Source organism: Aptenodytes forsteri, unplaced genomic scaffold (assembly GCF_000699145.1).
Source record: "Aptenodytes forsteri isolate BGI_AS27 unplaced genomic scaffold, ASM69914v1 Scaffold9, whole genome shotgun sequence".
Taxonomy (NCBI): Eukaryota; Metazoa; Chordata; class Aves; order Sphenisciformes; family Spheniscidae; genus Aptenodytes; species Aptenodytes forsteri.
Window position 1 is genome coordinate 1,996,346 of NW_008796217.1, and position 16,178 is coordinate 2,012,523.

At 41.3% G+C, this 16,178-nt stretch overlaps 1 protein-coding gene across 3 annotated transcripts in view; it reads right to left on the minus strand.

The window, feature by feature from the left end:
* The window catches only part of SATB1 (SATB homeobox 1), a 77,107-nt gene that overhangs the window by 14,316 nt on the left and 46,613 nt on the right, over positions 1-16,178 (minus strand). For all 3 annotated transcript variants that reach the window (XM_009288599.1, XM_009288597.2, XM_009288596.2), the window contains one exon: positions 13,469-13,624. In XM_009288599.1, the coding sequence (XP_009286874.1) occupies positions 13,469-13,624 (156 nt within the window). The remainder of the gene's footprint in view (positions 1-13,468; positions 13,625-16,178) is intronic.

Below are 16,178 nucleotides of genomic sequence, written 5' to 3' on the forward strand. Positions count from 1 at the left end.
AGTGAACAGCTAATGTTTATTATTATGTTGCTTACAGAGTTAACATTTGCTTTGGGGGAAAGACCTCCAGTAAAAAGGCCGTAGGGCCAAAGTGTCACCTCCATAATTACTTATATGTGTGTGTTTTACATTTTTAGATTTATTTTTTTAAAAAAGATTATAATTTCCCAGAGGGAGTAATTTAAATCCGTGGCTTCTTGTCATATGCTTTTTCTTTCCAGAATTCATTTTGGATCAGGGGAAGATCTACCACACACTGAGGAATCACAGGCTCATAGATATTTGGACTTCAATGTAAATTCAGTTCAGCTGACAAGATGTTCCAACAAGCGACATCATTCCAAAACATACACAGCTCAAATCCGTTCTCAGACATCCCTTCACATTTTACAGCCTAACTAAATGTTTTCATATAGATTTGAATTAGACATTTAACTATTCTGAGAAAATTTCTTTTAACTTGTCTCTTGCAGTTCAGCTGGCTTCTGTGGCTCTCAGTTTCATAGTGAAGAACGCTTAATGCTCTGATGATGCCAAGGGTGAGGAGAGTCTTAAGGAAACTGGAAAGAAACTTTTCCCCAACTTTCCTCCTGATTTTGTTAACCACAGAAACAGTCAGAAAATTAGTAATGCCCATTACCTCAACGCAGTTTAAAAAAATCTTTAAAATCCACACCTGTGAAAGACACAAACCTCCAAGCAAATGAGAAGGGAGCAGCCAGAAGCATATATCTCACCCATGGAAAAATAAAGCCAGCGAAGCCCTTCGAAAGCTAAAACACCCTTACTTGTAGCACGGTTGCTTGGGGCACAGACTTAAAAGAATAGGAAAGCTGGATCAAAAGGGAAGCTGGAGAGATCGGGTTTCTCCCTCCTGGTTAGCCAAGGGTGGGAACCAACACAGGAGTGTTTTCAGGTAGTTTGCCATCAGGTTGGGGACAAGAACAGCCACAAGGGAAAAGCTCCTAGAGAGAGCAGGGCTTGGTGGTAGACTTTTCCTCACCAGCCACGAAAAGTGCCAGCTAAGCTGAGCCCCAGCCCAAGCCATATTTCCAGGCAGCAGCTTCTGCCCTTAAATCAGGCGCTGCATGGAGCAGGCACACTTCTTCCTGCCCCCATCCCTCCGTCCCGTCCCCTTTCCCCAGATGAAAAGGATCAATCCCTTTAGTTAGACTCACTCCTCATACTAAATAAGAGTAGCAAATAATTTCTTAGAGGTGAAGCAAACTGGCTGCCCCAAAGCAAAAATAAAAAAAGAATCTCATTTAAGCCCTTCATAGCTTTTTTTTGAAATAACTGTTTTTATATAAACAGTGGAAAGTTCCTATATCTGTAGAGCTTTCTCTTGCATGTTACATATACTAGAGATGTTAAGCACCTGGCTCAGCAAAATACCTAGTCACCTAAGTAAACCCATAGATGTAACTGATAGGTGTGCAAATCTTGCTCAGTTGGGGTCCAAAACTTCAGGGAATTCTGTGAAGGACCACTCAGTCCAAACACCTTTACTTCACAAAGATCCTGAAAACTATTATCATTTGCTTCTCAAATGCCATCCTGAAGTAAAGGAACATGACATTGCACAGGAATAAAAATGAGATGACCGCTGAATAACAATGTGGATTCAGATAAAATTTGGCAGATTTGGAATGAGATAAATATTTGCAAATTGGAATTTTTCCACACTTAGCTAGCTGTGTGCTTGCCCTAGTCTATTCGTTATATGCCAACAGTTTGGGGTAATTTGTAACCAAAAATCTGAAGTTTGACTTAGAGGCTAAATTTGAGGAAAATAAAAAAATGGACACAATGAGAAATTATTAGGAATAGTGAAATCAATATCTGGAACAAAACATTGTCTCCTTTCTCACCTTGCACCTAGAAATGCTGTAACATTCTTTCAGGTGCTGCGTGTTTTGAATTATCCAGTTTAACATTAATTGAGAAAACACTTATCTATTATTTCCTACTCCTTCCTTTGCCCAGCGACCCTTCACCTGAATTGTAATCGGTCACTCCTCTAACAAACCGCTTCTCGGACTGTTACTGTATATTTGTGTTTGCATAAGATGCCTTTATTCTTTGCAGTAACGTGTTTAGCAGCTCTCATTTTTTCAGGAGGAATTTTACCCTGTCATTCCTGTTTAGTTACGGGTTGAGCTCACTTTTGTTTTCTGCGCTGTTTACTTGGTACCCTGCTTCCCCCATTGCCGGGAACCAAGGGCTGCTCACTACCTCCTCAGCCTCCCTCTCGGCTCTGACACTACAGCTTTGTTTTCATTTCCGTACGTCATTAACTCTCGTACAGCTCGCTCAGACTTTTCCTCTTTTTTTTTTTTTTTTTTTTTTTTTTTTTTGTTTTTTTTTTTTTTTTTAAACAGTGCTTTAGTTTCTTCATGTTAAAACACTGATACATGGAACCTTCAAAAGCCTCCTGGATCAGTGATCTGCCCAGAGCAGGCATGAGCAACCTGAGAAATCAAGAACACGGCTCTTTTCTCAGCTAAATCCACGTCGCCACACGGGGAAAGGAATGGTGTTTCACCCACGAAGCCGGCAGTGGTGGCGACCAGCCCTCGGCTCCCCACCACCCAGCAAAAGCCCAAAAGTGACTGCATGAGGGGGGGGATGCACCTGGGGTGGGATGTCCTAGGCACAGCTCTGGCACGCAGGAGACAGCAGGAGGACAGGAGAAAGGGGCAGATGGAGCGCGAGTGGATGGTGAGGGTGTATACAGGAGAGGAATGGGGTAGGAAAAAGTCAAAGAAGGGCTAAGAGGAGAGCTATACCAAGAGGAATTAGTGAAGGTGGCGAGAGGAAAACAAAACAGAAGGTGAGGATACAGAAAGCGGGAGGAGAGATTAAGAAAATCCATCCTGCCAGAAACAGCACCTCTTGTCAGGCAGACAGCAGGTGCTGCCTGGGGAAGAGCTGATTCACGCATCTGGAGTGTAGGAACCGAAACACCTCTACCTAAGAAAGGAAAACTAAAAATAAAAGAATTAAAGGAGGTGGGAGAGGGTGCCGCGCTTTTTTTCTTTAGGCAATCCAGTGCTTCCCGACGGCATGACATTTTTTGAATAGTTTTGTGAAGAAACGAGAGCTGGATTTCCAGAGCCTTGCAAGAATCCTGACGGTTCATTTCAGCATTATCTCTTCCAACGTAAGCCCTTCCTGCCCTCCTCTTCGCCTTACTCCAGACTAATTTTTGAGACATCTGCAGCCATAGGACCTCCAGGGCTTCGGCTGCACCTCCAGGACAAGATTTCCCCTTTGTTCGGGGTCTGCATGGACCCCAGGGGAGTCAGTAAGAGAGGTGGCACTGCCGTGCAGCAAGGGACGTTGATGGCACACCTACGCTGACCTACTCCAGCTCAGCTCTAAGGGACTAGTAATGCAGTCAGTAGCCGCTGGCCAAGCGGTACGAGCATGGGTCTTTAACCCTCTCTGCATCAGTCTGGGGGGCCATCTATGTAGCCAAATTTTCTGCTACAAACTGTGCCTTCAGTGGCTTTCAAAAAACTATCCTGCTCACCACCTTCTGACTGACTTTGAACACTGAGTCTCAGTTCCCTGTCTCCTGCACTTTCAATATTGCCACTGCATCACAAACCACTGGCAATGGATAAAACAATCTCTTGCTAAAGCTACTTTTTTTTTAAACCTCCCCTGGAAGCCTTATTACAGATTAGATTTGATGAATTTCTATCAGATACACTGCACCACTCCTCTCACCTGACAACACCTGCAACAGCCTTTGGGGAATCTGCTCAGTTGCATTCTGCACACCTACATTTTTTTCCTTGCTGTAAGAATTGTTATAGAACCTTATAATTAAAACTTTCTATCAAAATTGCATTAATTTTTTCTCTGTGTAGGAAAAATAGCCAACAGTGATCTACTAAAGAGTAGATGGTTAAAAAAACCCACTTCACTAAGTATTGAAGGCTATTTAATTAGGGCAAGCTGAACAATTTCACTGAAAAAATAAATTTATAAAAAAAGCAAAACAATTCACAGACATTTAGTTTCCTAAAAACTAACAATAATCTGTTTTCATAAGAAATACTGGAATGTTTTCATTAAAAAAAAAAAAATCAATTTTCCATTTGCCAAAATTCTAGACACTTTGATGATTCTATTTTTAAAAAAAAAAACCTTTTCCCCAAAGGAAGAGGTAAAGGCAAGAGTTAGCGAAGAGACAAAATTCCTGGTGAAAAACTTTAGCAGAAAATTTTATTTCTGCTAAATTCAGGTAGCAGTGAAAACTGCATTTTTGGTTAGAAGCTCTTCTTAAAGCGAGGTGTTTGCTGGCATGTTACTTTGAAAAACAGCACAGTAGGATGACTTCTTTAATAAGTGGGCATAAAACGCAGAGATTGGAAAGTCTCAGAGTGAGAGACAAAACCCCCGTGCGATATCTGATTTCTTTGCCAAAGCAAGGAAGGTTTTTAATAAAGGTCATGGAGAAATAATCTCCAAAGACGGCAGTGTCTCTTTCCCCCTATATGTTTACTCTTTTATTTCGCTCCTTTACAGCGAAAGGCAGACCTTAACACGCGCGCGTGCACACACATGCACACACAAAAGGAAACAACAACCAAAGAGGAGGGGGGAAAAAAAAAAGAAGCCTGAAATTTTAGTTACACCACATGTGGTTTTCATTTGTGAAAAATGAACAAGCTGTTTGTGGTTAAACTGTCTAATCTGCTGTTATCAATCTAGCGCTGCATTCAAGATTTACAGGATACATCAGCTTCTGTGCCACATTAGCTGTAAAAGGGAGAGGGGGTGGGAGGAAAAAGGAGGAGGAGAGAGTTTATCCTGAGGAATAATATTTCCAATGCAGCCACACTCACACTACATCTGGTTGTGCTGGTAGCGGCAGTTAAATTGAAATATTTCACAGCGTGTGTCAGAAACATGCAGAATGGTAATTATGACAGATCTGATTAAGCCTGAGTGCCACTAGCTCCCTGGCCAGCTCCGGTTGTGCAGGTGTGACCTTGTGCGTGCCTGCGTGTGTAAATAAAATTAATTACAAGCGAGAGGGCGAAGGCTTCGGTGACATCACAAAGCGGAGAAACTCCCAAGGGGGAGACCTAATGGAATATTTTCCCTCAGTCTAATAATACAGTTCATATTGACTTGAGGTAATTAGTGGGATCATTAAAGCAGTTTTCCCGGCGTATTTGGCTGCCTGATCAGATTAGTGAAAATGTTCTTCAGAACAAGCCCTGTGTGGTCTGCCAGAGAAGGAGGAAATAAAAAGCAACAAAGCATATTTTGGAATGATAAGCAGCGCTGGACTTTTTGCACGGCATTTTGCAGGGCCGGTCTCGGGAGCCTGGGCGCCCGACTCTCCTGACCGATTCAATCTTTCATCCCAGGTGCACATGCTCCCGCTGCGCGTCATCTAAGACTTTTTAATTTTTGTTCCGCTATCCTTCAAAACTACGCCATCCCTATCCCTCGCTGCTTAAAAAAACAGATAAAAGCCTTGTGGAAGTGCTAGCCTTAGAATAACTACGTTTAGATAACTGGGGGAAGGAAGAAGAATAAATAGGTGATCAGCAACCCCTACCTCTCCCCAAAAAGCTAACAGAAGATTGAAGGCACCGGTTTCAGAATCAGTAACATTTTCATTTCCTAACGAGCTTACCCCAGCAAAAAAAAAGGAAAAAAAAGAAAAAAGTTTAACTATGATATAAAGTCTTCTACGGTAACAGAACACAGAGCCCTAATCAAGAAATGGACCATTTGTTTAAAAACAGTCTATTGAGCATGCTCTACCTTGCAAATGGAATATGCCAAGCTCTGTCACAGATGGCAAGCTTTGACAGTTCCCATCCGTAGCGTCGATACTCGACAGTTCAGCACAAGATCAGTGACATTCTGTCTCATTAGAGCCACGCTAATTATCACAGCTAGTTTCAGGGGAAACCATGTGTTGCAATGGTCAATTTGAAGGAGTCTGTGCATCAACAAACTGGTAATAAGGATCAGACACCTTATTATATGACAGCATGCTGCCTATGATCTGATTTACTGAATCAGAGGTACTGAGGCAACACTGAAGCCTGATGGGTTATGGAATCGCGTGTACACAATGCGTATCTGAAATATGCTTTAAAAATAAAAGGGAGCTGTATAGAAACAATACAAATAAAAATTTTAAAATGGTGAAGTTATAATGAGGACTTTTTTCATTTTTCATTAAGACATGCAGAGATGTTCGAGATCTTGTCAGCCAGTTTTATCTTTAATCAAATCATATAAGATAAATAATTCAAAATGAAAGCTGTAAAATTATGGATTATGCTAAATTATAATTCATTCCATACTCTGATTTTTCAGTTTCAATAACATGTACCAAACATTCCTTATGTTGTGCCGTCTTGCTGCTTTAACAGAATTTTATATTTTGTAAAGAGCTTTCGCTACTTGGCTCTCTTCTTTCATTTGTACATTTAATGACTTAAACTTGTACTCCTCCTAGCTTCTCCCACACGTTTGTGCTCCTTCCACCAGACAAAAACCATCTAACCAGGAACCCCCCTTTGCTGTTTCTGGCCACCTGCGGGGCCGCATCCTGCCAGGCGCTCAGCGGTCCCGGCCCCAGCGCCTCCCAGGGATGCGCTGCAGGGCTGAGGCTGTGAGGGCATTAAGCGTTAACTCCCGACCAAGGTAGGGCAGGTGTGCACCACATCCCTCCAGGGAAGCTCTCCTGAGGGCTCAAATACACAGCGTTTCCTGAAGCTGCTACCAGTTCTTTAAACGGCCTCTATGCGGACTGTAAGCGGCGTTTGAACAGCTCGCGCTGCCACCCGCCTGGCTGGGAAACTCTAGCCGGAGCTGATTTGACCCCACGTGCAAAGCACGCTCGGGAAGCATTCTTTTTCGTCGGTGTGTCAACGAATCCAGCCTTTGCCTTACGTGTTGAAAGGGCTGCCCGGCCCCAAGGAGCTGTTTGAAGAGGTCAATATAATCCTCTTACCAGTTAAGTGTTTTCCATTCTGTACCTTTTTCTTTGGCTTGAACTATTTCAGGTTTTAATGCTTTTTTTTTCCCCTGTATGCGGATTTCCGTGGGCAATTGCACACTGATATGAACCACCTCGGAGATTTTAAGGCGGTTTCTCTTCAGTGCATCTTTGTTGATTCAGGAAGTTGCTGTCTACTTTTTACTAGCGGGAACCCAAGATTCACTGAAGTCAACCCATTCCACCAAGGTCATACCAGTAATGTGGGATACGGCCAGGATCAATGCCCTTCTCCTACCCAGATCAAGTGATAACAGAGTTAACTGAACTCAATTTTTCTACCCCCTTTCTGAGAAAGAATGTAAAAAAAAATTCCTAAGGAAATTTCCTGAGGCTTTAACATTTATTTCTGCAAAGAGATGTTGTAAAAGAAATTAAGACATGGGGCAGAGGAAGGACCTGGAGTGCTCTAAGCATTCATTTTGTTCCCGCAATAGAAACCCGAAAATCTCCTTCCCTCTGACCCGGGTGAGACAGAACACACTATGACTGCAACACGGTATTTTGTGAAAGAAACAAATCAGCTCTATCTGCCAAGTTTCACAGTTTCACCGAACGACACGCTGCTTTATGGGGCAATTCTTGATCGCGCGCAGAAGCCCATCTTGCTTTCTCAGTTCACACTCTTCCTCTCCCATCCCTGCTGACACTCGATCCCGTCCCAACTCCTGCTGCTCATGGCACCTCTTCCATCGCCAGAGCAATCACCCCCAGGTAGTGGAGGGGGGAGGAAAATAAGTAAAAAAAAAAAAAAAAAAAAAAAAAAAAAAAAAAAAAAAAAAAAAAAGAGGCTGTTGTGTGGAGGCTGTTGTGTGGTGTACTTCTGCTGCTAACGTTTTCTAACTACTGTATCTCGCCTTCCCACGAGGGCGAGGGGTTTATTTCCAGGTGGACCCATGAAACAACGGCAGACCTCAGAGCACGGTTTGTTTCCACCTCTCGTCTCCCCGTGCAGTATCCCTCCCTGCTCCACAGACAATCCATTGTACGCCCAGGGTGGGGGGAAAGAAGGTTTTTAAGCCAAGATTTAAACCCAGGAAGTGACTCAGCTGCTCTGAGGGAGACAAAGGCGGGAGACAACTTGATGGAGACGCGGGGTGATGGGTGAAGGACTGAGCCCCCGCCTGCCCCCCAGCCTGGACCCCGCCAGGGCAGCTTGAGGAAACAGCTTTGGAAATAAATTTCAAGACCCCCCTCTTAAAGCCACATTGTTATGAGAGGGTTACTCTTGGTGATAAAAAGGTTTCTCTTCCCCCCGCTAGAAAATTGTTGAATAGATCGTTCTATATCTGCGGTAATGGCATGTTACATCTTCGTGCCAGACCCACAATACCGTGCTTGTTCAGTGTGGGAAGCTGTTTAAAAATGACTTTCCTATTAGAGTATATAGCTTACTCTCTAGATGGAAAAAGCCAGATCAAAGATATAGCATTTATAAAACTGCTGGTTAAAAAGATAAAAGTGAGATAACACACATCAATTTTTCACTATAAATCTCTGGGTTTACTACAACATTAAAATTTCCAGTAAAAGCAGGGGTTTATATACCTGAACTCTAATGGCCTATTCTGAAAATATTTATGTCAGGAAAAGCATGGTATTTGCATGCCAAAAGCAATTTTAGTGCCAACATTTAGCATTCCCTTCCCATTTAACTCCTTCCCATCTACTCACGAGTGTTAGATGCTCTGCCTAATGCCTACCCGGTGCGCCTCCCCACGCAGCCTGTCGGAGGACGCTCCAGGTGCATACTAAGGCAAAAAGTCAAACACCTCTAGTAAAATACCACGGCACAAAATACTTGCCTGATGGCTTGGGATGGAGTCTCTAGCAATGGTCTGAACCACTGATTTTACCTCCATGCTTTGCATGCAAAACTACTCATTTCCAAGGGGCTAACTGCCTAACCAAAGTGAAAGACGGGGACAGAAGGACAGGAAATTGGGCAACATGGTGCAACAGCTCAGAAGTAACGGGTCAAAACTCTCCGTAATTAGATGAGGTTTCTGGAGGTATGGGTAGCACTCCATTAGTTTTATGCTAAAATTAAAATCGGAGCATGATTCTGTGAGAGCCAAGTGTCTCGCCTTCAACATACAGGCATTTTGATTCGGTGAGAAAGGAGGGCATTCGGCACCTACCTGGCCATGCACAGCAATCGGCAGGATTGACGCTGCAGAAAAGTATCGGGTTTACCTATTTATTCTACTATAAAGTAAACTTATTCAGGTATAATAATGCAGGCTAACAGCCTTACACTGTAGCACATCGGAGTCTCAGAGGTACGGAAGTTGATATTACTGCAGTTTTTGCAAACTGTAATTTCCTAAATTTAAGAAAGCTTTAGCAACATAAGCTGATTTTCAGCAAAATTTTGCTTTCTTCCCTACTTCATACTAGCACGTGCAGGCCGCAGGCTTTCAGGATAAGCTATTAACGTAAATGTAGCTTCTCAAAATACAGCAAACATACAGGAGCACTACAAGTCTCTACTTGCCTTATCTCTCAGGGCTCTTAGGTTTGGGGGTTTTTTGTTTGTTTGTTTTTATGGAATAAAATTAGATTTCAGCATCTGTCACCATCAAGAAAAAAACTCATCCCTGGCTCCCACATGAAAACATTGTAACCAATGCACAGTTACTGAACCATGATGCCTTAATGATCATTACACAAATCAACTTTTTTTTTGTTTGAAATAACGAAATTAAGAATGTGCTTTCGTAATTACTCGAATCAGACTGTCAGGTTATAAATTTAATAAAAACCCAATATGATTAAATTGTAAAAGTAACGCATAACACACAAATTTATATATGCGTGGATTCTTTTCATTTTGACTTATTCAGGTGTGTTGATTAAATTTTAGTAAACAATATTGTTAGTATTGCCGTTCTACCACTAAAAAACAACAGCCTGGGAGCAGACACAAAGCACTTGGTAAACCTTTCTGTCTTCCATTTGCATGTATTTTTCTAAAGCTCTCTTTTCAACATAACCTACCAAAAAAATACATAGACCTATTGGGCAGACAACTTGCAATAAAAATCTAAGATTTTAAATACTGACTTTAGGTGTTTTGCCAATTGCAATTCTAAAACTCCCCAAAGATACGATGTATTCAAGCAATTTGAATTATAATATCTTCCTCAGCTCCTCAGTATAACCACAGTAACCTTTAAAGTATAGATTTTGAATTTAACAGAATTTCAATTTATTCTGCAGATAATATATCGATCCTTAAAAACACAGACATTTTAAAAATATACAGGATGCATACATTCCTATATGGGAAAAGAATTCAACGTTTGAAGGAATCTTCCAGCTAAGCCCCCAAACTCGTTCAAACCCACGTGCCAAATAGTCCCTTTTCTTTGGGAAAGCCAACAAGCCGCCAGCAAAGTGCACCGTGAAACTACAAGTACGCAAATCATCGCTCACCTAAGCCAGAGCATGGTCTCACTAATATCACTGCAATCTCTTCCTGCTCCCGTCACCTCTTCCTTGCCCTGCGCTATGACCGCTGCTGCACCGAGCCCCTGCAGCCAGCTGGTTTGTTGAGCATCAGGTCCATATGCGGCCCTCCATCAATCAGGTAACTCTTGCCAAAGGCACTAACACAGCGCAAGGGAAGATGCTCGGTTTTTACCTCGGTGCTACCTAAATAGAAACTTCTGTAGCGCATCATTTAATAGCTCTTCTGTACAAAGTGCTCTAGTCAGCAGAACATTATCTGCAGTCTCCTGGCTCAGGCAAGCCCAGCCACCTTGCAGATGCTGGCTGCTTCGACACCCGATCTAATGTTGACCCAAATCAGTTCCTTAAAAAAAAAAAAAAAAAAAATAGAAAGGCCCTCCAGCAAACATCTACCTTTGTCCACTGGCAGAGCTGCTTTAGGTCACATACTGGTTTGTACCCTAAGTCCAGACTACACTCAGCAGTTAATCAAGATTTTATATCCAAAATAAGACAACAACAGCAACGTTCAATTTTTGTGATGTTTAAAAACAAAACTGTTAACCAATGCATCATTTTCTAATATGTGTCCTCCAGACTTTTCCGTATAACTGGAAGTGATTATCCCAGGATTTCCAGTTCTGAGTGGGAAACCAATATCCCCAAATGAAAAAAAAACAACGGACCTCTCTCAAGAGAGGTTCTCTCAAAGAATATGTCTGAACAAGCCTTTTTTTTGTGCGAGAGAGACTTCTTTGCCCCAAGAAATAATTGTCTGTACCGCTGACAAGCTCCAATGCAGAATTTTTACAAGACAGATATCTCCTCTAATATACGTGGCTTTGCTACATATTTAAAACTTATTGATTGGCTGACTAGTAGTCAACTGGTTAGAGAAGACCCAACACATTCAGTTTACCTAAGAGGTTACTTCTGTGAAGTCGATTTCTACAGCAAATGGTGCTTTGGCTAACTACAGACCTGAAAGCTTGCTTAATACATAAATTAATATTACATTGCTTAAATGTGGGAGAAAAATAACTTCTGAGAATACAGGCATAATCTCCATAACAAAAGGGAAAATAACTATGTGTTTGGTGATGTTTGTTTTCTATACTTGGTAGCAAAGTTTGTACAAAAATCTGAATTTTTTACCGATACTCTAAAAAAACTGCACCGCATCCTCTGGAAGCTTTTGTGCTTCACTTTGATTACCTGTCCCTTTTAAAGTCAGCATGGGAAGAGCTGTCCCACCTAGAAATTTTAAGGCTACACACTTAAATAAATGCACTATCACACAAATCAGATCAGATCAAAATTATGTGGACCGATAGATTGGCTTCATACCTTAGTTTTGCAGAGAACTGCAATGGAAAGAGGAAGGTTTAGAAAACGGACAGTTCTCTAACCCTGAGTCTTGACATGTAAATAAAGACATCTGAGGAGCACACAGGTTGGAAGCTGCTGTAACATTCTATCATAATTAGAAACATTTCAAGAGCCCTGTAATTTCCAATCAAAATTACAGTAATTTCCGATATACAAGCCATGATTCATGACAGAATTTTTACATTCCACGGGAGATTATAGTGGCCTGATGTATGACACACTGAGTACGGCACTAACATAAACAATTCAGTTTAATGTTTAAACAGCACTTGGTGTTTAGAATCCAACAATAAAAGAAACATATTATTGTAGAAATTATCACTTTGACAGTGATTGAAGGGTAGGCAGGCATGTGGCCTATAAAGCTATAATTTTTACAGTCCACAGCTTGAGTTTAATCATTTTGATATAACATTTCCAAAATATCCCTTTAAATGCTCCTTACAGCATATAACTTAAGAGACAACATCCTTTCTGTACAATGAAACGGAGTAAACTCCAAAATGTGAACAACGCAGAAGTCAAAAGTTAAAGACTGTTAAAACCAGCACTAAAATGCTGACGGCCCAAGAAACATTGGTCTAACTGATCATTACCAGCTTTCCCTGGAAGATGCTGTATTTTTCTATGAAGCAATTTTAGAAAAGTAAAGGAATAGTAACTAAGTGGATTTAACTTTTAATCTAATGCGAAAATTCAACATTGCAAGCATTGGTGCCTTTACCATTTCTTTCAAGCGTTGGTATAACCGTGGTTCTAGTCTTTCCCATCTTTCTGTATGTTTTTCCTTTACTTGCTTCTTGAGTACATTCTCACTTAAATCAATGCTTTTTGCATACTCCGGTGATCTTTCTCAGAAGACATGTCACTTACGATAATCACACCCAACAAGTGCTTGCTGATTTCCCTCTCCTGCCACTAAACTTGACAGAAATTCTTCAGTTGAAGAAAACAGAATAGGAAACCACACAACAAAGTTTAAAACTGAATATGCCATATATATGTATGCACACACGCAGGTAACCAAGCAGCCATCGTATTCCACAAAGATCATACATGTTTTCTCAGATGTAACTTGTATAACCATAATTTGTTGGGGTTAATTTTTGTTTTTGACTTGGACAATGCTGCCCCACCTCCTGTGCACAGACTCACCAGTGGGTCTGACTAATTTTTTTTGCAAAAACCAGAACCCCAGAGTTCCTCGTTACAGCACATGCAATTGCAAAACACCAAAGCCTCGAGATGAATTCGGCAGCAATACATAGAGCTCGCTCACAGTTTTTGCCACGTCCACACCAGCTAAGCACTGATGAACCTGATGCTTTCTGAGCTGCGCAAGACCCACGGGCGCACAACGAAAGCATCTCACTGGCAAGGAAGAGGGAGGGATGCGTCTCGGGAAGCCACTTCTCAATCCTGCCTGGTCAAGGGTAACGAGAGGTTACCTTTGGACTCAGCAAGGAGCTCCGAGCTGTGGTACCAGGCTGGCTGCTCGTTGTAACTCACACAGAAACAGATCAAAACTGGGGAGGGGGAATAATCACACAGGACAGGGAGGCCGTTGCGCCCTGGGAACTTTACCTGGCTTTTGGTTGCCGCAACTTTTGCAAACAGTGCTTGAGACACCTTAGCTCTCTTCATTTCCTGCTGAATCTCATCGTAAATGGAAGCATTAATGTTCATGGAATTATTTTCTGTTTTTCCATTCCTCTCTGTAGCAATAGTAGCAGTTTTGACCTAGAAAATATATTTTATGAGACATTTTTCATTATGAAAAAGTTATTTTCCTCTCTTTCCCTCCCCAAGTAGTTCCCCTTTCCATTTTATTCCTTTTATTCAATCTTGCTTTGATATTCTTTCAGCTTTTCAGAGACTTAACATTATAAGTTATCCGTGGTTCGGGCAACTGGGGAACAAGAAAATTCAGCATACTGTAACAAGTGAGTGCATCTGAAATATGAGTTATCATTAACTGACCACTGTGAATTTCAATGTCATAAAACAAATTAGGTAGAAACCTGTCAAACAGTCTTGTAGAGACTTGTGAATCCTTACATGATTTCTTTCCTCCACGCAAATTAAGTGAAAATTATAAGTGCAGCATATAAAAGAATCTCTAATGAAATAGAAACCTGACAGATATAACTTAATTCATGCCTTATGTCCAGTACACTCAAATGCATGATAATGTAGAAAAGTCGTGGCTTTAGATTTAACTTTTAAAAATATTATATTATCAGTTTAATTCTTAAGCTGTTTTTAAGAAAGCAATAATTTAGAATAGTGCATATTTTAACCACTCATTCATGAAATCAAGATAGGGCTTTCTTAAAACGATTAATTCTAGTTGTATTTCACTTACATACATCAAATATTTATTCTTCTTGCAGTCCAGGTTAAAAAAAAAAATAACAGGAAAACAAGACAAAATGATTACACTACCACCTCTACGCTGCATCTGCAGCATTAAGGAAAACAACAAAAAATACATCAGTAGTGACATGATGTGCAGAAGACTATCCTTTCCTTCATCCTCTGGAAATGTTGGAAGTGATGTTTCAACACCAAGAATCATCCCACCAAGGTTACAGTGCAGTTTCTGCAATATCAGTTGAGAGGTACAAAAAAATCAGCAGGTACTCAGCTTATCCTACAATATTCTCAATAGTTAAGGATAACGTCTTTCTTTAGCAGCTACTCTTGCAATGCTTGCCCAAGATTAGTGGACCTAATGGACGACTAATCCTAAAGTGGACCAGAGGAAAAGACAGACTGGATTTCTGCCAAGAACCCACAAGGTGATGATGCAAATCAAACCTTTAGATTTCGATTCAAACCTACTGGTTCATAGTGAGGTTGTTGAGAGCTGAATTACTTTAGCCATTCAGAAGTTACACGTCTAGTCTATGTTAGTCATTCAGGCTATCTCTAAATCTAATGGACAGAGCTTGGCACTTCCAGAGGGTGATTCAGCATACTCTTAAGTATGTGTCTAAAACCACACTTTCACTATCAGTTTAATCCAGTGCAACTCTGCATCTTCCTGTGCTCTAAACTCCCTTGAGGTTCAAAAGGAAATCATGACAACATGATAATTCACCTTCTAATCTCACTCTCTATGAGCTTTCATATGTCACAGGTCTCATGATACGAGAGTCAAAGGGTTTGGGTGAGAGACGTACTTAGGCAAATCATCAGCCCATTTTTTCCTAGAAATGTCACGCTCAATTTGTGTTAACTATCCTCCATAGTGCTTTTAAGATAAAATAATCTAGCCCAGAAACTGGGAGTGCATGCCACTTTTGCTGAGCCTGATTTGTCTATCAGGCTTTTCAGGAGCTGTGCTAACACATGCCCATTAGCTGCAAGGGGCGAAAGCCCAGCAAGAACAAGGCATCCACACACATTTCCACCTGCCTCCTTCTGGCAGGCATTAACACTTCCTGGTGTCTGAAAACAGGAGTCCTAAATGAAAAGGGAAACGACGAAAAATCCCAGAATGTGGCATACAGTTTATCACATGATTTGCTTTCATCTGAAAACAACTGGTACTTCATAGCTGTGACCTGGAGAGTGAAGCATTTCCTTTTCTGCAGTGTGGCATTTTACAGGTGACACCGCAATAGAGGATGGCCAAGCCTGTGCCCATGGCTGCTCAAAAATATTTGAGGCATCTGGCAGCGGGCAGCGTGAGGAGCAGCACCATGAACCTCCCTTCTTCCCATTGCAGAGCGGGAAAACGCATGCCTCACAATGGGCAAATCAACATGGGGCCGCAAGAAAATGAAAAAGTGATGGCTTTCTCAACACACCTTCTTGGACCTTGGGTTTAAATTTTGGCAAAGTTATTTCAGTCCTTCCCAAAGAAATATTTCTAACTTGTAACTAATCTTTGAGGGTCCTGAAGGGAAGACGAGAAGATGAAGGTATTCAGCTAGGATACACAAGTCCATGGCACCTTTTGGGAAGGAAACACTTTGCTCTTGTGATCTTGACTGAAATGCCTCTTTTTTGAAGCTTTTTTCAGCTTCAAAAGATAGCTTCATGTTGTAGCAGTACTTCATACACCACTTAACCGAGCTGTGAACACCCAGATCATCAAAAACCAAGACTCACACACCACGTTGGAGACCTAATTTAAATTGTGTATCTTGGTCCACACTTTTCAATGCCCAATTTAATATGGATATGCACTTAACCCAGTGGAATTACTGAAAAATCCTCATCCTGGTGGCAAATCACATCTATCTTTACACAGGTACAACAAACTCAACAGCATCTAATATGTCAC